The 22,176-nt window shown below is 37.0% G+C and overlaps 2 protein-coding genes across 4 annotated transcripts in view; one reads left to right on the top strand and one right to left on the bottom strand.

Annotated features, from left to right (window-relative positions):
• Positions 1–636: 636 nt before the first annotated feature.
• On the bottom strand, positions 637–18,824 carry LOC101167329 (myc box-dependent-interacting protein 1). Of its 3 annotated transcripts, XM_011489657.3 has the most exons (19): positions 18,484–18,823; positions 17,623–17,703; positions 17,397–17,451; positions 17,212–17,306; positions 15,091–15,186; positions 14,842–14,952; positions 14,661–14,753; positions 13,669–13,754; positions 13,495–13,570; positions 13,234–13,289; positions 12,303–12,347; positions 11,044–11,113; positions 10,589–10,711; positions 8,947–8,967; positions 5,372–5,752; positions 4,819–4,872; positions 4,458–4,532; positions 4,219–4,320; positions 637–3,463 (listed from the first exon to the last, which is right to left on the bottom strand). In XM_011489657.3, the coding sequence occupies exons 1-19, from the start codon at positions 18,568–18,570 to the stop codon at positions 3,362–3,364; spliced, it is 1,809 nt and encodes a 602-aa protein (XP_011487959.1). In that variant the 5' UTR covers positions 18,571–18,823; the 3' UTR covers positions 637–3,361. The 3 variants fall into 3 exon arrangements, with proteins under 3 accessions (XP_011487959.1, XP_020568634.1, XP_011487960.1); XM_020712975.2 differs by lacking the exon at positions 12,303–12,347 and having other exon boundaries at positions 18,484–18,824; XM_011489658.3 differs by lacking the exon at positions 5,372–5,752 and having other exon boundaries at positions 18,484–18,821.
• A 1,109-nt stretch (positions 18,825–19,933) lies between these two features.
• Positions 19,934–22,176, top strand: part of LOC101167083 (transmembrane protein 198-B) — a 28,788-nt gene continuing 26,545 nt past the window's right edge. The window contains exon 1 of the mRNA XM_011489659.3: positions 19,934–20,351. The gene's annotated coding sequence lies outside the window, so the exon portion shown is untranslated. The remainder of the gene's footprint in view (positions 20,352–22,176) is intronic.

The following is a 22,176-nucleotide window of genomic DNA, read 5'->3' as shown; positions in this document are numbered from 1 at the left end:
TTTCTGTTTTGCACTTAGTATTGCTGTGCCCTTAAAGTTCTATAAATGGACATTAAAACTTGGCGGAAAAAAAAGAGCCCAGAATCCACAACAGTAATAAAACTTCTGAAACTACTTCAGCATCAGCGAGGCAAGTGCAGTCAAGTACCATAGCGATGAACTTATCAGCTCTACCTCTCTATACTGCTGTTTCGCAAAGTCCAGTTGCTGCACAGCCGCACTTGGATTCACTTGTCAGGCTCAGATGACTTTGGAGTTGATAAATCTAAGCAAGTATAACTCAAAAATGACCTAGAACACTATTTCTCTGGAAAGACACAGTTTGTCATGGTCCCAAACCAGACCCTGGTAAGAATATTCATTAAAAAGTGATGCTGCTACTGTGTCCCCATGCAAAGGGTTTAGGATGTTTTGTGAATTCTCCTTTTTAAACTGTTTTTATTTAGATTTAAGGTTTGAGCTTCTGTTGTGAGAGTTTAAATAAATGCATTTAACAATATGAAAAGTAAATGTTTTATGATTGTGCCCCCTAAAAACGAGCCGTCCTCCCCTACCTTAATTCTTCTGGAGTTGAATTTGGTCAGATGGTATCTATACTAAGAAAAAAACAAGGTCAATTAAGGGAAACTGCACCAGTTATGTTTTTAAAGTTATTTATTATTCTTGGTATTGGTCAGTTGGGTACAGGAAAAACTTCTTTTTGTCAGATGTAACACCTCAATGCAGGAGACTGATCCATAATGATAAAAAACAATCAGACCCAGGTAAAACGTTCATCAAAGTACATCAAAACAAAATTACATATGAAGTATGCAGTTTTAATATGGTGAGTAAAAATTCATGTCAGAAGTGTACTGAAAACCATACGAAAACCTCTTTACCTGAGTCTGGTGGCTTTAGACGTACAGTATCTCTATGAAAGCTGCCTCCTGCTAGTTTAAGCCTGTTGGGACCACGATACCTAGCAATATTTTGAGGCAAGGCAGATGAAAATTCAGCAATCATATTTCAGAGACAGTAGTGGAACGTCAAACAGTGTTAGTGCCCATAGCATCCCTCTTACAAAGAGTAAAGAAAAAGGCAAGTAAAAGTAATAAAAACTCAAAGTTGCTTTGTCGATCTGCCTCAAAAGCGATCCAAGTATCACTGTCTTCAGGTACACACAACAACACATGGGAAGTCAGCATGCTCACAGTAACTCACATACAGATATGAATGTCTTCTTAGAATATGTGTCTGCCATCACAGCTTGGCAAAATTACACCTATACACAACAAGATGCACAATAACACCTGGAACCATAATACCAGCCTGTGGAGTGCTGGAATTGCTTCTGTCCCATCAGAAAGACTTTCTGCAAAACCAACAACCATCTTCCCCATCCCTGCATTGGGAGAATTGATGGTATTGTCCAGTAACAATAGTCTATAGATAAAGATTTATGTTTTTCTCAAACAACTTGTATACACAAATTCATTCAAACACATTTTTTCTCTCACACTTATTACACATTATCAATGAAATGAGAATCATAAAACTTCTTTCAGTTGGTAACTGGATGTTTGACTGGTTATTTTAACTACCTACACAGCTACATTGAGAGCAATAAACCTTACAGAAGTACAAAATACTCCATAACATCCTCAGTTGGCAATTATGTTGATATATGTATATTAGATAATATGTAATCATTGCTTGGCAGCATACAAAAATAAAAGAAGTTGCTCTGGTGCATATATTTTGAATTCTTTGCATTTGAGTTTAGTAGTCTCTATGCAAGAAGAGGGAACTGTTTTCGGCACTTTTTTTAAGAAAAAAAAACATTTTAAATGATTGAGGCTGGCTCAGTTAAACATTTGATTACTGTTGACTATATTACTACCGGTAGCAGCTTCTTGAAATGATGTTGACTAGCATTTTAGCTGGCCATGATCATGCATATCTAAAATTCATTGCAACTTCAAAAAATTCAAAAATCAACTTAAATATATATTTTCATATCTTAGTTCCCACATATTGATTTAACTGTTTTTTTTGCACACCTCCGTCTTTTAAAGAAATCACGTTCTTCTATCAGCCTGCTCACAATGTAGTGTTAGAACATAGATATAAATTGTGGTCTGGTGACCTTTTTTGTGACTTTCTTTGCTTACATATTGAGAGCTGTAATACCTTGATTGTTTAAGTTGTGGAAAATGTTTTTTGGCCGTAAAATAAATATATTTTTTAAAACTACTGTAGTTTAATATCTAATTGTTATGACTGTTATCAAATTTGAGAAAAATTCACAATCTTAGTATTAAAAATTTGGAAATATTTTCTTGTCCTACAACACAGTCACTTTGTTTTTATTTTTAATTGTCTGGAAAATTAGGCCATTTTAATCTTTGTTAAACTTGAAAAACGTCAGACATGTTGAAAGTTAGATGTAAACATACCACAACTTTGGACCCACAAAAATGAAGTCAGTTTGGACATTTTTAGCCTCCCTTTTGGAACTGCTGCTTTTGGAGTTATTGTATCATCTTTATAAACAGAATCTTATAAAAATTTCTCCATCACAAATTCTTTAACCTATCTTCTTAACAAGAAAACACAAAGGAACGTGGATAATGAATGGCATGGATGTTTTAAATCATCTGTCTATAATTTAACCACAAATGTTGTGTTTTTGAAAATGCTTCTTGACCAACTTAGCTCAAGTAGTCTTTCCTTAAAAAGACATTTTCTGCATTTCTGCTGAGGTAAAATTTTAACTATTGTATAAATAGCTTGAAAATGTTTAAAGAGTTATTTTGAAACATTTTAAATTACTGAATTAATTTTTAATTAGCTTAACATTTACAACACATTTACATTGTGTCCTCCACTCTCTATTAACCAATTTAGATATTTTTTAACTATTTTGGTTTCTATAGGTGTTCATTTTCTCTAATTGTCAGGGTTCTCTGCAACACTAATATGTAAAAATGGCGCTCAGTTTCTCTTTTTTCAGTTTAGACAGATTGGTGTTATAATATGCCAGCTGTGGCCATTAACCTTCCCTATAAATAATCCTGTGTGATCATGTTAGATGTATGGTCATATAACAATATCCTCAAGAGCTGAGTAGAAATGTTTTCAGCCAAACATCAGGAGCAGTGAAATGGCTACATCTGTCATCCACAAAAGTTTGCAGAAATCTATAGAAATGCCAAGATCCACTGTGCGGCAGACCTTAAAAATGCATGGTTTCATTCAGAGCTATGACGGCTCTGCTCGTATGGCCAAAGTCCGAGTATGACATACAGTATCGGGGCACGAGAGGAGAAGGATGGAGGCAAGAAAAACTACAGAAATAACAGGAAGGTTCCCTCCTCTTTCACAGCCTCTGGGTAAAATTCTCAGGAAATACTCCTTTAGCTGCATTTTCCTTGTTCTGTTTCCAGTCATCTTCTTTCATTCCCATGAGCCAGCCGTCATCCTAAAAACACAAACAAGAGTTCTCTGTGATGGTGCTTGTGTGTGTGTTTGTGTACTCATCTGATACTTTTGAGGACCATAACTGACAAACCCTGTGAGGACATTAGCAAAAAAAACAAACATCTAGTTTGGTCCTTATAACTTGCTTTAACCCTTGTGCTATCTTAGATGACCCCATCCTTCCATTGACGTGTTCTCCCTACCATGACAAAGGTGGATAAAGGTGGAAAGATTTCATGTAATCCATGGACACCAGTGAGGATCACAAATCATTGAAGAAAAAAGGTTCAGCGAACTGTCTAGTGGGTCTAGTTGACCCAACTCCCAATGTTAAAGTGCCTAGGATAGCACAAGGGTTACGGTTGCATTGTGTGAGTGAAAAACAAATATGTGTGTGTGTACTTGTCTTAGACTCTTATACTTGTAAGGAGCAACCTCTCACAGATGACACACATTGTGAGGAGATCTGTTGTAATGAGGACGTCAGCTTTGGAAGCTTTACCTCCAGTGCTTACATTCTTTCCACAATAACTCTTTAACCAATTAGAGAAATAACGTAATTCCAATGGATTCTCAGTGAAGAAAAGCAGCCATATGCTAAAATACAACACTTTACAGTAGTGAAGTGCTTATGCAGGTGTTGCTGGAGACATCTTCTGTGTTGAAGCGTTAAAAGTTGCTTTCAAGGACTGCATTGTGTGAGTTGAAAACCATCAAGAAAAAGACCAACTTTGGTGTGTGTGTGTATGTGCGTACTTGTTCCTCAGGGTTATCAAAATGGACCACTAGGACCACATCACCAGCCTTCATCTCGAGTTCGTCTGTATCGTTAGCTGCATAATCGTGCATCACCTGGACCTTTTGATAATAACGTTTACATTAGTTTAGTTTACATAAATAGGTACATTTGTCAGAAATGCTTGTCACTCTAAATATTATCTAGTTAAATACAAATGACAAATACATTTTAAAATAAATGAAGTATTTTCTTTTACCTTGAACAGAAAGCCAGGAGGCATTTCTGGAGTTTCTGCGGACACCTCTGTTGACTCTGCAGCTGCTGCAGGTGTCTTCAAGAATTACAGAGAAGAAAGGCAGAGTTCACATAAAAAGTAAATACACCAGTGTATTTGATCATGTTTAGGTCTACCAAACGGCATTCTGCTAAAAAAGCATTTTACAAGAAATTCTTCTTCTATTTTCTTTTTTTTTAAAGCTTTTTTGTATAATTTGGCACCCTTTTCAAACATTTTAGCTTTTTTCAAAAAATGCAATTTCTTTTTTCTAATGCAACCAAAAAATGTATTTCAAAAATAAGTACAAAAAGCATGCTAATACATCTGTTTTGGCACTTACCTCCTCTGTCACGGTTTCCTCTGCTGCTGGTGCAGCAGCAGTTGACGTCTCACCCTAAAAGCAGAAACGCAGCAATAACAGAGACTTAATTAGCAGAGATGTGCATGATTAAAAAAATGCAGAGAAAATAATGAAAGACAGAAGTTTGAGACAGACAAGACACCAACAGACAAGAAGCTGAACAGTCTAAACAATTGTATTCAAAAGAAGATGGACATGTTGAATAGACAGCAAAATTATATCTTTAGCACAATTATGAGGATAAAGCTCTGCACATTGCATTTGTGATCAGCAGTGATGACGACTAACAGCATGCATCGAGAAACAGATGCGTCTATTGCTGTCTCTCCCTCATTCAGATTGCTCTCTACCACAGATGATGCATCTGTTTCTGCTCCTGATGCATCCTAAGAATTTTCCTAGTCATTTTTTTCACACTCTGTTAAAGTTCTGTTCATTATTTTAAATTTTACTGTTAAACCTCATTCTCAAGAGCTAATGCATCTGGTTCCGTTTTTATCCAGATGCATTGTTTCGTTCTCTCCATCGTTACCTGACCCTCTTCATTATCCATCACAGCAGCAGCTGGGGGGGTTTCCTCCTCAGCTACATTAGCTTCCTCAGCAGGTGTTTCATCTGCAGTAAGCTCCTCTGTCACTGGCTGGTCTCTGTCATCATTCCATCCTTCTTCTGCCTCAGCCACAGACTCGTAGCTGGCCTCTTGGGTGGCATTGTCCCCCCACCCCTCCTGGGTAGCAACCACAGGGTCATCCTGGACTGGTTCAGGTTCATCATCCCCCCAGGCCTCCGTGGCAGCTGCTATGGGGTCATAGTGGATTGGCTGGGTACCATCGTCTCCCCAGGCCTCAACAGCAGCAGCAACAGGATCATAGTGCATCTTGGTTTCTTCTTGAGGGGCTTCATTGTCCTCATGCTAAAGGGTAAGGGTCAGGTTTCACGCAATCAGAAGGGAAATGTTTTATTTTGTTCATGTTACAGTACGGGCACAAGTTAAACTGATAAGCAAAATTCTCAAAACAAAATGCAGGAGGATAAGGAAAAATCACAAGGGACCTATTATGCTGTTTTTTTCTATCTATTTAACCCTTTAGGTCTAAGCAAAACTTTAGGAATGGATAGAAAGATAATTTAGCACAGATGTAGTGACAAATTTTAACTTCTTAGCAAAGTTAAGCTTCAACATACTATCCACGTTTCACAAAAACTAAACTGAAGATATTATACTCTGGCTTTGTAAATGCCCCTATCTGTGATAGAGAAATTTATTTGGCACAAAATACCGGCCTCCTCCAAAGCGAAAAAATAAAATAAATTTAGAAAAAGGCTGGCATTTATTTGAAGACTAATTATATATAAAAAAAAAAAAAATTCCGAAAAAGAAGAATTTTTGGAAAGGCCAAATTACGCTAAGTTAAAAACTGTAAGGTAAAGAATTCTGTACTAGCACAGTGAAACAGCCAATCATGTTTTGAGCCATTTTTTTAGAACATAATTGTGCCTGCACACTGTAAAGAGTACGTAATCAAATAAGCAATTCTGCTCTTTGTAAAAGTACATGCAGGAAATGCTTTGAAAATACATTATTTGTAGGAAATTGGTACAAACAACTCAAAAGTACAACTACACACACATTTTTCAACTCAATCCATTCCAATCAGTACAAAACAAAATAAAACATCCGAAGTCAACATTATAGAACTGAATATTTTTAAAGCATGAAACGCATAATAGGTCCACTTTATAAATAAACGAATTTAATGACTAAAAATATCAAGGAAATGTGTTTTTTAGGGCAAAAGGGGTTACATGGTACAATATTTTGTTGCGCATGACAAATGCACAACAAAATGAACAGCAGAAGACTACAGTCAAACTAAGAATGCACATAAGTACAAAGGGATTTAATTAAAACTATGTAAAGAAAAAGTTGGCATGAATATGAAGAAAATCATGAACACATCATGAAATCCAAAACTGGATTGTGGGCTGGATTTAAAACAGTGGTTAAATATCAGATCTTAAAACAATTTCTTTCTATAAAGTCTTGCGAAAATATTATTCAAACTTTACCTCAAATTGGGGCCGTTCTTGCATTTGTTAGTCAAGTGAAATTTGCTTCAGTGGAAGGATTTTAGAGCAAATGCTAGTTTATCTTTACTGACACTGAAAGCACGAGTAAATGTTACACATTATTCCAACTTTTTCTGAACACGGCTGCCTCTTAAAAACAGTTCTCACAAACATAATGTTAAAAATATGTAGAAAAGTTTGAGCAATCACAAATTAAGAGGTTTATGATAATGTGATTCGTTAATTATCTGAACTATTAGGGGTAAATAAAAAAAACAAATAGAAAAATTAAAAGCAGGTTTGAGATGATGTTTTGTTTGGGAGGTAGTCATAAGCAAATATTTCACATTAGTATTGATGTCATACTTTATCAATACAGAAAAGGATCATTTCAAGAATAGGTAAAGCAAATGACTTTAAAGACCCACTCTGATGATACTGGTGTGTTTAAGATGTTCTCGTAGCATTTTTCTGATGATGGGGACATATATAAAGAAATTGGAGTTCAAAATTTTGTTTTGGAGTATTTTTTCATTTTATATTGTGAATCAGGAGCAGTTTGCCATTTGAAAAAGAGCCTGTTTGTTGAGGCCTCAGTGGGCCACTAGCTCCCTGCTTCAAGCTCTAAGCAATGTTAGGGGAAGGAGGGCGGGGCAACTCTACTTCAACAATCCCAGCCACAACTCAGAAGCAAATTGCTAATGAACTCCTGCCACTTAGCAGAAAAACTATGTCCCAGAAAACGACACAGGTTCTTTGATTTTGGCTAAAAATTGAAGAATCATAATTTAAAGACAGCTGGAAACGCTTTTAAAGTAGATCAAAAAATGATCAGAGTGGGAGTTTAAAGAAAAGCGGGGGAAAAACACAAATGTATTTTTTTTTCCCATCAGAAGACAAATTTTAATCCTCTGACAGAGAACAGAAAGCATGGGGGGAGTCCTATTTTCAGATGGAGGGGGGCCTCTGTAAGAGCAGAAGTGTCATCCCTCTTTTAGCCAGTGCTGCTTTATTAAAAGCTTTCATATGATAGAGCCATTTGACAGAGGAGACACATCTGTCTTACAGTGCATGAGACAAACAAAGGGGTCAGGTCATGGTCTATACAAACAGTGCTTTGTGAAATTGCCCTATGCATTCTTTTAAATCTACCATTCCCTTTTTTAAGAAAAAAAAACAATACATAGAAAAAAAAGCAACTTCACCCAACTTTTTTTAACACAAAATAAAAACATCCATTTATGTCACATGTAAGAATGAGTTTTCATTAAAAAAAAGGGAAATCATGTAGATGACTGCTTTTTTAACATCTACTTTGATGGATAAATGAGAATCTACACAAACTTTATAGTTTAACAGCCTTACATGTGAGCACAGATGGATATGAGAGGAAAACTTAAAGTGAAGAAGTTAACTCAGTTACACGTTAGTACATTTGTCATTGCATCAGTTGCATTGTACAATCACTCTTGGATGAGTTTCAGTTCTACACATCACCGCTCGTGCTCAAAATCATTATGGACACTGTAAATAACGATGCAAAATCTCAAGTTAGAACTGAACTGATTCAAGTTCATCTCCAAGTTCCATTTGTGTTGTACATCAACATTTTGTGTTAAATGATCACATCAAACACTGCAGACAAAAGACAACACCAACAGATTTGGGGAAGACAAACGAAACATGGAAGAGCTATTAGAAAAGACATGAAATGACTTTTGTAATGGCTGTTGTGCTCATATGTTTACACAATTTGTAAAATACTGGAGAATGTTGTAGGAAAATGTGGCTCATCAGTTTTGATGGATTGTTGTTCAATTTAAAAGCCAAATAATTCAAATAAATGTGACATTTTTGGACCACTTGATTTATTTAGCCTATTTTTTCATGGTAGAAATATGAGGACAACTGTTAGTGGGCAATTTGAATAACATTTATTTTTTTTATGAACACAAAAAACAAATAACAATTAAAGAGATTTCATGAATTAAAAAAAAAAACATTTCATTTATGCTTAAATCAGAGGCATATGCTTACCCATGAGTCCCAGTTTGCAGGCTGTCAAAAAAAAAACAGTAAAATTAGAAAGGCAGGTATGAGAACGAAGGTCCTGCTTGTTTTGTCAATAACGCACTCCACCGCAGGCCCATGCTCTAAAACTACAATCTCAAAGCACAAGGTCTCCAAAAAAGAAAGATAGGTAACATTCATTCAGAAGGAAGGAGCATAAATAGATTTTAACACAGGGCTAAGCCTAAACAATAATACTACATAAAAGTTACCAGATCAGTGAATATTCCAGCCAAAGGTTAGACAGCTAAAACCAAAGCAAATAGTGTTCTTGCCAAAGAATGACAACAAAAAGTTAACCTTTTTTTTTTTTGGATCAGAGAAGCCTTCCTATGGGAGCTGAAGTAAGATGTGTTTGCTGAAATGTCCAGCAGAAAGGAAAATGTTGATATTCGCTCCAGTTTGCAACATCTAAGAAGACATTTTATTTTTTAAAGTTTTAAAACTTGACGCAGATAAAAAACTAAACTTCAACTATTCAGTAATCTAAATAATGTATTCAAATAATTTGGATATAAACACAAGATGTCAAAACTGAAATAAGGCTGGTGAAATAATGTGTGGATTGTCAGTCACACCAAGAGGCTCAATAGAATCGGCATCTTTTGTTTATCAAGATAATTTCTAGAGCTACTATTGATAAATGGCATGCTGGATGTCTCACTTCATTCAGACACATTTGTCTCCATTTATTATTTGGTCGGAGGCAAAATTTTGCATATAAAAATATTAAAGGGATAAAAAAACTCATCATTTTTGTTAAAGTGTGAATAAAAGGGAATGTAGTGTATAAGTGCAAATTATTAGATTTAGGTAAACATCAGCTACTTCTCAACAATTTGGTTCTAAACTTTAAATGTGCTTGACTTTAAAAAATTGTCTATCTCAGTCCTGAGGGAAAGAAAAGAGCAAAATTGGGCTGTAGAACGAGCTGCTATACATGCTACGAGTGATCTGTGGATTTGTGCTAAAGTCAAAGAAGTGGTCACTAGAAGCAAATTCTCATGCCGTTATCCATCTCCAGTTTGGAAAGAAGCAGTGCAAGCAACACCCCAGTTGATGGCCAGCTTTCCAAGCGATTTCCCGTTGTATCGAGACCTATGACGTTGATTTCAATGCATATAAAGTTTCCCAGCCACACAGGAAGCAGCCAAAATCTTTTGAAAGCTAAAGAAAACTGTTTACATTTGCTTTTTTTTGGGTGGATAGGACACTTTATATTGCAGTGAAACAAGTTCCTTTGGATTCAAATGTCATGACAGGAACTTTGTCTCTGAATAGAATGTGAAATCTTTTGGGAAGACTGGCATGTCGTAAAGAAAAGGGTCTGTGGGATCTCTACATTCATGCCATGAATCATCCACCTGTCCAACCGTGGGGACTTTGGTTGCTTCACTGAATGAGTCCAGGTCCAAATCCAAAAGGCTGCTGACTGCAAGACTGTCAAACTGATAACAACAGGGACAGGAGCGCTCATTGGCTAACTGTGTTAAACCCAATAGAATGGAATAGAGTAGAATAGTTATTTAACAAGGCCAGAATGTTTAAGAGATGTGACCAGAAAAGGGGAAAGGACTGTCTAGAAATGTAGCATCAGCTGCTCACTTACCTCTGTAGGTGAGGTGACGCTAATATCAGGAGTTGCTGCAGCATCAAACAGGTTGATGATGTTCTCTGTTTTTAATTCCTTGGACGGGGTCGCCTTTGGTGGAGGAGGCACTGCTGGTTTCAACTAAAATCCAGACAAAAATGAGCAGTTTCAGAATCAGAATCAGAATTACTTTATTGATCCCACACATGGGAAATTTGTTTCCCGTTGTTTGACAATATGTTACAAGGAAGAGGGGCAACGTTTTTTATTTTTCACCCGGAAATGTTGTAACTGTGACAAATTATTGCAAAGGAATTAAAAATACATCTTTTTTCCAGTAAAGCATGTTTTTTAGTTGGGCACAAATAGCAAATTAGAAAAACTTTCTGAACATAATTACTTAACTTTCTCATGCAAATAGGACTTTTAGTGAAACTTCTGATCTAAAAACTTTACTTTGAGGGTGTTTCTACCTTGGATGGTGATTTTGGGATCGGAGGTGGTCCTCCTGGTCTGAGGGTGTGGTTAGTTGCTTCCTTTCCACTAAATAAAAAAAAAACGACAAAGGAAAAAATTTGCAATTTTAGAAAAATGTAATATTAATTTAAAAAAAAACTATGAGAAACAAAGAGAAAAGAGGTTAATGTGGTTAAACACAAGCTAGAAGACAAATAGGAAATGTTACAGAAGCGTGCGTTACAATACACCAAGCAGAATTTGTTTTTGCAAGAGCTATCATGCAAGAAAGGTCTGCCACTCCTATTTTTATTCATCTCCTCTCATGCAAACAGGCTTTGTTTGTGCCTAACCTGACAAGTGAGCACAGGAAAAAAAAAACATTCATTTTTACAGAAGAGACAAAAGTACAAATCAGAGCTGTAGATATCTAAGGAGTCAACAGCAGGCGCACATGCCTGCTGCCACAATTTTTGCATTAGGAAGTTTTTAATTATCTTGAATTGCCCAATAGATGCATCTTTTGCTAAAAAGAAAAATAATGTCATGCATGTGTTCAACATTTTAAGCATTAAAACAAGGAGCCTTAAACATTTTCTTTTCTTTTTCTGTGGCTCCCCACAGAGGAACTGAACACACCAAGGAAGAAGATACCAACTATGTCAATTCCTTTATAGCTCCAGCTCTGAGTGATCCCGAAATGTGTTTGACCGAATCCAAATTGTTCCCCTACCCCTCCGGCTTCTCCCTACCCCTGCCCATTTAGCCCTCCAAACGGAGAGTTCTGGAAAATGATTGTGTCTTTAAATTCGGACGTTATTACCACTTAATGTCATCAAAAGGTCATCTACGTTAGAACTGAGCTGCTGGCGCTCGGAAAATACATAACATCAGTTTTATAACTTTAAAAAATCATGCACAAATAACGGTCATTATTTAAATTTAAATGTAAATGTCAGTGCTTCAGAACAAAACCATGTGATGAAATGCGTTTCTCCTCCCTCCCCGCAGAGGGATACCTAACCCTAAGTCACTACAGCTTCTCCTTAAAAAAAGAAGTTTGGACACCACTACAGCTTCAAGTGCCACTACAATAGGAGGGGTAGGGAGAAGCCAGAGGGGTGGGGCAAGAATTCGGATTCGGCCTTTGTGTTATCACTTCACACAATCACTGGTTCCAGTGACAGCTCCCACGCCTCCAGACTGACTGACACATTGACGTTGGACAGACAGACAGAGTCATATCACTATTGTTGCCATAGTCTCCACCAATTACCTCAGGCTTGGTCCCGATGCCGAGATATTGCGGTTACCTGCTTTGCTGAAAAGAGGAAGTTCAGGAGTGGCTTCAGGTTCATTCTTGTTGGTTTCTTTTGCCCTAATTGATGCTGCTGATTAGCAGCAAAAACATTGATTGCATCTACTCGACTACACAGATAATGTTCCAGAAAAGTAGGACTGAGCGTTTCAGAAACTTTTGGTCACCTGAGGCTTAAAGGCAAGGCCTTTATGAAGATTTGCAGAAAGATTTTCCAGAAAGTAAACATTGGAGTAAAACATTTTAACATTCAAAACTCATCGTAGGACACTTTAAAGATACCAAAACCACATTTGAAGCCCAATTTGACCTTACGCCGTTTTCCGAGATGGTTAGAATTGAATTATATTCACTGATTGATTAGATATTTGTGCCAATGCTCAGGCAAATGACAATAACAACTGTTGAGGCTGAAATCGTTTTCACACTGGACCAAGAAGACATAAATCAATACATCTACTGTCCGTTTTATTTTAAAGTGACTTGCAGAAAAAAATGTTTTTGTACTTAAAAAAATCTAGATGTTTTTTGGTTTCTCCACAGAGAGAGTAGCTTCTGTGGGTCACACATGTGCCTTAAATGGCAAAATTAAAATAGCTAAAGTGAGTAAACTAAAGGAAATTAGTAAACAGCGTTTGCAAACCTGTTACATAGGCTACTGGATAGTTAAATCAACATGTAATTAGAAATGTTTTATTGCAAATATTAATTCTGCTGAGTAACCATTACTAATTTATTCAAAGGTTCAAACAATTGAGATGGCATATTTGAGTCATTGGTAGATTATTACACAAACATATAACTATAAGTAGCTAAACTTTTTATATATTTTTATTCTCTTTTTAATAAAGGGCTCATTACTGAAGGAGTTTCGTCATTGCTCACTAACCTGGTTGTGTCTGTTGTCTCCAGTTTTACCAAGACATCATACAAATCTGTATCCAGCTGTCAAGAAGACAATAAACTGTAAGAAAATATACCAGTATATACTAAAAAAATATACCAGTGCAAACATCAATTCATATAAAATTATGTACATATGATTTATTTCTGCTTCTTTTTTACCTTACAATCCCCACATGAGGCGTTTTCCTCTTATCTGTCTGAAACTAGACTCCGCAAGGAATGGAAGTTTGCAGATTAATCTTACCCTACTCATTTCTTTATGAAACTTCTCCTCGAACCCCGCCAAGCTCTGGAAGGTGCTGACGTAAAACCCAACACGGCTAGATGCAGCAGAGAGCACAGAGACTTGAATCATGTTCATCCATGGTAAAAAAAAAAGTCATTTCCTAAAAGTAGTTATTCTGCACAGACTGCACACCTGTTCCAGAGGGAAGGTAACTCCTCTTGCAAGTCAAGATTAATCTCCTCAAACACCTTTTGGGCTCTTTCCAACTCCTCCTCAGCCTAAAGTATGCACAAAGTACATAAACACGAAGTGTGTTGACATGCAAAATTAGTGTTTGTGTGAGTTAGAGGCTTGAAATACACATTAGCTATTATTTATTTAGAAGTTTATCAAATCTAATTTGGAACTATTACATGTTCCTTTTATTCAGAGGATGGCAAACATTAGAGTTATAAACAAAAACCAAAAAACTATGCAACAATGGGAGAAAAACCTCAAACAAATTTTTCAACTGATACTTGTGAAGAAAGCATGAGTGGCTCTTCACTAATGGACACCTTTTTCCCACCATATTTCCTTCCTCCTAGAATAGTTAAAAGGTAGATCCACTGCTTATCAACAAGCACAGGCTTGGATGAAGGTTTTCAGCTCTGGACTATGTTATAACACCTTAGCACCACTAGGTGGCAGGTGAGCAGATGCCTTTAAAACAGATCAAACGAATTAAAGGTAATGTTAGCCGTGGATATATTTTTTGTTGTTTGTTTATTTGTTTACATATGCTGGGGGGAAAAACAAATAATTAACATACTTTGTGGCAAAAAAATTAAAAAAAATAACTTGTGCTTTTTAACTGTTGTCATCTAAATTCTTTGATGCCCTGATTAGATTCTATTGAAAGCAGTTGAGAGACTAGATATATTAGGTGTATTTTTAATAACTTTTTTTTACTTTTGATTTTTTGTTGTAACTGTTTTCAACTGAGTCAAAAAAGTGTATTATGGTGGCTGCTGCTATGACTGTCCCTGCGGATTTACAGTTGTTGTTTCTGAAAGACCCTGTGTATCAAAACATGATGCTGTAGTAACCCCGTAATAATGTGTCAGTGTCCAAACAATAACTTTGCTGGATAACTTTAAGGTTGCTTATAACTATGTCAATGCTAACAGGGCTGATGAAGGTACCTGGCTTCTGGAGAGACTGCTCTGAGCAACATTGTGTGCAGACAGGATTCCTTGAGCCCACCCTGGGGTGGCTCTTTCCAGCAAGCTAGACGGCTGAAAGAAAACAAAACTCCATGAACCCCTCATGAATTGCCTTTTTTATGCATATTGATAAACCTTTTATTTTATAGTTTTCTTTCACCTTGGTAATTTTAATGCCCCCGTCCTTTTTCTTGGTCTTGTGTGTTGCAGCATAGTTATGTCTGGCACTGTCATAATCCACCAGCTTCCGGTCTCTCTTAGCAATGCGAGCCTGAAAACAGAAACAGATGTTTTTTTGTCAAAACATTTTACAAACATACTTAATGAGATCATATTTTATCACAACATTCCAGGTTTAATGGTTAAGATGTCAATCTTGTTGCTAATTCCTGACAGCAGTTATGATTACCTTTATATCAGGGAACTGGCCCAGGTAAGTATCCATGGAGATCAGAGCGTGATCAACCAACTTCTGGTGATAATCGGTCCAAAGAACATCACAGTCCTGGAGGATTGGTGAACAAAGATTTGTACACAACCAGAAAAAACAAAAAGAAAAGCTGCTCTGTTGCTTTGTATTAGATTGAGGTTATAAAATCAACTGTTCCAATGCTTTGTGACATTTGCTTTGACTTTAAAAACCTCAACTGTAAACTTCCCTCTGATAAATTTACTCTGGCATTAGCTTCCCCAGTACTAACAGCAATATTTGTCTATATAAATACAGTATTCTCCTTTTTTTGTCAGGGTTTTTCTTGTTTCTCACAGTGACACCAACATATTGACATTATACCAAAATTATAAATACAATAAAAAACTGAAAACACTTTTTATCAAAGTGATGCTGAAAAATGCAGTTCTGATCCTAAACCCTCTCACGCTGTCATCGCATTTTAATTTCAGCTCAGCTGCATGTTGCGATTTTTCCCAGTCAATTTTTATGCAGAAATGGATCTTATGAACTCTTAGATCTGTGAGTGCAGATGATGAGAGGGTGAAAAAATGAGGGGAATGAAGACAGATAGAAAGACTGATGGTTTATCAAATGAAGTTCAAAGTATAACAAAGACAGTATTTCTAAAAAGAGCTGCAGTGCCCAGATAATTCTTAGATTTTGACGTTTACAATTTGATTGATGATTTTGATAAATTTATGATTAATGTTTTTAACATTTCCATTGAAAATACTTTTTAAATCGCATTACTTATAAACAAAGGTGGAACTTCCTTATAACTTCATTTGTAAATTTTACACATTATAAACAGAAAAGAAAATTGGTCTAAAAAAGACACAAGTAGCAGCTCTATAGAAAAATTGAATCAGTTAGTTCAAAAGGGGCCCAAGTCTAAGAGTTTTTTTTTTCCAGGAAATGATTTTAATTGCATATATTAAAAGGAGGCTACACCAAATGATTAATACTTTACCCAGGTTTAGCACCAGTTCATAGCTTACAAATGCTATAAAATGAATTACATCACTTTTATAATTTCAGAGGATTAGCAAACTGAAGTCTCTGGACTTGGGCCCTTCTTGAATTAAACAGGGGCACTGCCATATTGAATAACTAGTGCTGCCATCTATGGGATAAAGCAAAACCCATTCAAGAGAGGCCCAAGTCCAGGAATTTTCCACTTAATGCATTTTAAATGTCAAGCATTGTCAATACATTACAACGGACTTGGGACTTTTTTGCACATAATCAGATAGTTTTTCCCTTGAAGACCATAGAACATATAATATCTCTATTTTGAAAAAAGTGTTGGACTTGGGCCCCTTTTGAACTAACCAATTCAATTGATCTAAAAATTTGATCAACAGAAAATGCATTTTTACATTTTGCGTTTTGGTTAAACTTTGCCTTATAACGATAGAAACTACAGTAACTTAAACAGACTGGGCAAGAAATGCACAGCAGAGAAATGCAAATAGTTAGGAAACTTTAAAAAATGCCGAAAAACCCCAAAAAACTCTAGATCATTTCAGTTTCTCCTGTCAGTTGATTCGCCTGTATTGTCAAAATGGTATCCAAGCCATGCAATAGCCATAATTTTCTCTTAATTAAAATTAAAATGCTGTTAAAGGACAACAGTGCTTTTTTTCTTCAGGGCCAAAAGAGAGCTTGAGCTGTCCTACTTCCCTGTCAGGTGTGAAGACACGGAGACAAACATCCATCCACACTCACATCTGAAGGTTATTTAAGATCACTGTCATTCTCTTTGTTATAGGGACGCTTATCAGCCAACGCTTATCATTATGATTTGGCACTATGTAAAACAGAATTACCCTTTTCCTTGAATTTATTTACTGATTTTTTTTTATTACGGTACATCCAAAGGAACAGCAATACATCTCTCTCACACACATACACATAATAGAAGGAGCCATTGTAATGTCCACACAATGCACCTCTTTAATCAACAATTGTTATTGCTTTTGACCTCTAAATAAAAAGAATATCCCTGTCACTCTCACACACAAAGATAATCTTTGTCATTTCAATATTTGCTGGGAGTAAACATTGTTTTCTGACCTCTGCGATGGAATCCACCTCATTATTGCCGTACCAATCTTCCTCATACATGTCGACAAGACACGCCTGCAGGTTCTTGGAGGACTCATGCATTGCTAAAATAATAATAACAATAATTAAGCTTATTTAATGATTTACTTAGCCTTTTTTAATGCAGCTGTGCTCTTATAAGAGATATGTGTTACCTTTTACTGCCTCCAGGTATGCCCGTAGATCCCTTTGGAGTTTGCTGCCTTCAGTCTGGAGGTGAAACACAATATTTGAGGCTCATCAAAGTGCAATACAGTAGGCTGGAGGTTCGTCTTAAATAGGCAGGCAAGCTACAGTATATCGAGGTCAACAGCTGCTCAATGGCCTGATAGATGTCTTGGTACATTAGAAATATGAGGAGCTGCATGACTATAGGCTCACATATTGTTTGTTGAAGTTGATGACTCCTTCCTCAAAGGCTACATCTTTGGTCTCGTCGGCTTTGCCCAGTTTCTGTAGAACCTGTACACAAAAAACCTTGAATTACTCCATAGGAAAACATAAAACAGAACCCCATAAGCGTGTTCTTGTACTGAATTCCTGCTTTTAGTTTAGATTGGGCTCCACTTCATTTTACACATTAAGCCTTTATGTGACTGAACATGATATATGGAGTTGGTATAATATGACACAAAAAGGGAAGTAGTTTAGGGCCACAAAAAGTACTTTTGACAGAATCAAAACAATGTCAATGTTGCTTAAAAGTTATATTTATATTTTTTTCAAAAACTTTTTTATTGTCGTTACTTTAAAATGCCAATTTTCTGCAGCACGTCTTGATTATTTGTTAAAAAGGCGCCCTCTAGCGTGTATTTAGGGTACGGTGCATTTGCTTAAACGCACAGGCCTTTTTTCAGTTATGGCAGCATGTCCTCTTGTACTGTAGATCATAACTGTAGTCTATTAAGGTTGTTTAGTCAGAACGTGCGTAAAAAAAACCAGGATTTAACCGTTTACAAGTTTACATGTAGTGACGAGCAGACCTAGAAATGCAGCCTCAGAATTATAGGCCGTATCCTGTGTCACTGCAGTGGGGACGCGTGTGCTGTACAGAAGGCAATATTTCAAATGCAGGTGTTATATGAACTGAATATCACTGCACACAGAGAGTCTCCTCTCGGGTTAATGATGTCGTGATGCGACACTGCGCCCCGGCGGTGGATGTTGCACTGCCATTTGCCCCGTGCAGAGGCCTAAAAGTACGGAATTTCCAAGCTCCCATGCAAGCAGACGCAATCTTACCTTCTCCTGAGCTCTGGTCAGCTTCTTCTGGACGTTACTGGCCACTTTCCCAGCGGTTAGCCCTTTCCCCAAATTCAGCTCAGCCATCTTGTAACGCTGGTTTGTATGCGGGAAGGAGGGAAATGAAAGCAATAACGATCTGCAGGGACCGCTACAGTGTCCGCGGATGCAAATGCATCAATGTCCAATGAGCGGGTGATCAGAAAATGAACCCGGGCGGTGTTATGCTCTTGTGTATCTACAGGAGGACGTGTGCGTGTGTGGTAGGAGAACTAGGATGTATTCTCTAGTACTGCGCTGGATGTGTCCCTGTCAGAGGAGGAGGATGCTGAGAGATGATCTTAAAGGCACAGATGCTCTCGCGCTCACACGTCCAAAGCACGAAGCTGAATTTTAAAAAAAAGAACTTCAAGAAAAAAAAAAAAACATTTTACTTGTTTCCAGTTTAACGTTTAACCTGCAAAAACAATATGTTATTATTATTATTATTATTTTTGAATTATAAATTCAATAAACTAGAAAGCTTTGCTTTATTTTATTGTTTTGAATAAAAAATCGAAAAAAACTGTGTCTTATAAATAAAGTTTCAATCTTTTCATGTGCATATTTTCTGTCATTTAAACAAGAAACTTTGACCACATAAGTTGACTGTTTCGTTTCCTTTGTGCAGGTAAATCTACAACCGGTAGGGGGCGCTACATGCATGTTCCATTTATTAAACCAAACCATAGACATATATTTATGTCTGTTCAGGTTGTTTTTTTAGATGTTTTTAATGGACTAGAAAAATGTAGAAGGCCTTTAAATAAAAAATTTTTTTTTGTAGATGATACGAAATGTCTAAAAACAAAACAAACAAAAAAAACTCAAATGTTTTCTACACATGTTTTAAAGCGTTTGGGTACATTTTACTTTAGTTTGTAGAAATTCCAGAAATATTTAGGTAGTTCGTTATTTGTCTTCTTTGGGAAACGTGGCACAATGTATGGAAAACCGTTAATACAGGTGGTTGCTACTAATAGGAACTCTCCGAGGTGCTGAACCAACAAAAACACGGACGCCGTTGCATTATTTTTCGCTTTATACTAATTTAATGTATTTATAAATCTCCTGCAAAAACTCTTTATGTAAAATATGAAATGCCTTATTTTTGTGTTAAAATGGTTTTAAATATTTTTTTTATCTACATCCTTTGAAGTTAGCCTTTGTATGCCTTTCATCCATCCACCAATATGTCTCTCCTCTCTCGCCTTCCCCCTCACTTTCCCGCTTCCCCTCCCTTATCCTCTTCTTCTCCATCTCTTCTCTCATCCTCCCAATCTCCACGTCCCTTTATCCCCGAAAATAACAACATTTGGCCACGAGTCACCAAACGCATTCGTTCCCATGTAGTCACACGAACAGCTCTCATCCTCCACCCCCTCCCCCATTGGAGCCGCGCGAATGGTTTAACCCGCGGAGAGGCCGAGAGACGGGCAGCACAAAGGAAGGGCGCATTCACGTCGTTTAGGAGGGAGACAATTAGGTGCATGATGTAAACATGGAATAAAAATCGCAAGGCGGCATTCCCCCCATCACACTCCTCCATTAATGCCGTTTAATAATACATGAGGTATTAGCCAGCAGTTACGCGCCTGTCTGTTAAAGGGAAGGCGCGCAGTGAGTACGAATTAAATCCCAGAGTGTGGGAGAGCAGAGAGGAGTTCAGCTTTGTTTTATCCTCGCTTCGGGGGATTCTGGAGTTGCTTCTGGGTTTGGGATGTGATGTTGGGTTTTTCGGACTGACCACATCAGATTTTCTGCGCTTCCTTTCATCTGCTTTGGGATTGGATGATGACAAAGAGGGAACAATATGTTGCATTTCAGAGGTGAGTGAGTTTTCTTTGTCCCCCCACTGCTCCTCATTTGACTGATTTTGTTTTAACACTACATAAATGGCGCGTGGTTTTTTTTTACAGAACTAAGTGGGGCGCGTTCCTTAAATAAAGTGTGGGGTGTTTTTTTTTACCCGCTCCTCATCTTATCTTCTCCAGTCCAACTGTCCAATGACAGAACCATCCGAAAATAAAAACTGCGCTGTCCAAATGCTTGTGAAGACCGGACACAGCAGCTTCAACTCTGCCATTGTTTTCCCTCTTTTGTTTTCAAACCGTTGCCCCAGGGAACATTTGGTGCTTTTGCAGTACAAAAGACATGAGCACTTTGAGAGCTCACAGGTCTCATATCAGAGTGACAGGCAGATGAATCCTGCACGGTGTGCTTCAATAAATAATTCAGAAGAGTAAATGCTGAATTTGACACCTTTGACATGATAGTGGATGGGATGTAAACAATGGAAATCTATCTATCTATCTATCTATCTATCTATCTATCTATCTATCTATCTATCTATCTATCTATCTATCTATCTATCTATCTATCTATCTATCTATCTATCTATCTATCTATCTATCTATCTATCTATCTATCTATCTATCTTGCCTCATTTTTTTATTTAGAGTGATTTATTGTTGGGTTTGTCACCTGCAAGCCATCTATTACATCCTTTACTTAGACACCCCTTTCAGTTTTCTTTAATGCAATCTGAAATTTGTGTAAAGGAAAAGAAAAGAACTGGGAGGTAAATAAATAAACTGATCAAGTAATTGGAGTTCAAACATGTTGTTGCTTTTGTGGCTGTGTCATATTTTTAGGGTTCAGGTAGAGCTTTTTTGAATTTTCTTTATTTGCAACTTCCAAATAATTGTAAAACCATGTTTTCCTACAAGTTTCAATGTTCACAAATGCATTACGCTCTTCTTCCAAGCTTGAATCTGTCGCATTATCAATGATGCCAAGATCCTTCTTTCTCTGTGAGGTAATAACGTTAAGTGATACACGGGCATTGAGAAGGGAGGGAACAAGCATTGGGATTCATACTCATGTCTTCGTGCCCAGTGGGTTCCCAATATGTTTGATTGCTGATGGTTATGTAACCATTAGCAAGAGCCAACCAGTCTTCAGACTTGGGATTTTGGCCAAAGGGACAGACTCAGTTCAGTAAGAGTCTAGCCAGAGGAGAAAATCTCCTTATGGTATTTCTTCTTTTCATAAGTGACAAATCTGGTTGGGGTTTCTTTGCACAGACCAACATCTTTGTTTTTTAGCAGGAGCCTTTCCAGTCTCTGGTTAGGTTCTTTTCAATGTCCAAAGGAAGCATGCAGAAGCAAGTGTACACAAACTGAGAAAAATATGGCTTTCCACCAGACATTGAAATGACCACAGTGAGAAAAATGTTATTAGTTTTGGAAAAAAACAACAACTTTGTGTTGCCAAGCTATGTGTGGTTGCAGTTATGCAAGTGAAGTTGTTCATGGGCTAAAAAAATCAGCAGAAATCTGTTGGTGACAGACAGTGTCCCTTTTTCCATGTAGAATATTTGGTAAAAAGAGAGATTTAAGAAAAGTAAAACAGTAAGACAATGGACAAATGGCATGACAGTGGTATAACATGTACCTACAAATAGAGAAATGTAATAACAGCAACAAAAAAGTGAGACAGATCCAAAGGGAACCAAAGAATCAGAAGGATGAGCATGGAGGGGAGGGAAAGGGTAAAGTCATTCCTAATCCAATTAGTACCCAACAGTGCTGTCTTTCTCGCTGCCTTTTCCCCCAAACTCTCACATCACATATAATTGTCTAAAGTGCTAGT

Source organism: Oryzias latipes, chromosome 21, assembly GCF_002234675.1.
Source record: "Oryzias latipes chromosome 21, ASM223467v1".
NCBI classification, from domain to species: domain Eukaryota; kingdom Metazoa; phylum Chordata; class Actinopteri; order Beloniformes; family Adrianichthyidae; genus Oryzias; species Oryzias latipes.
The sequence above is the reverse complement of the archived record's forward strand: the minus strand, read 5'-3'. Positions and strand labels throughout refer to the sequence as shown.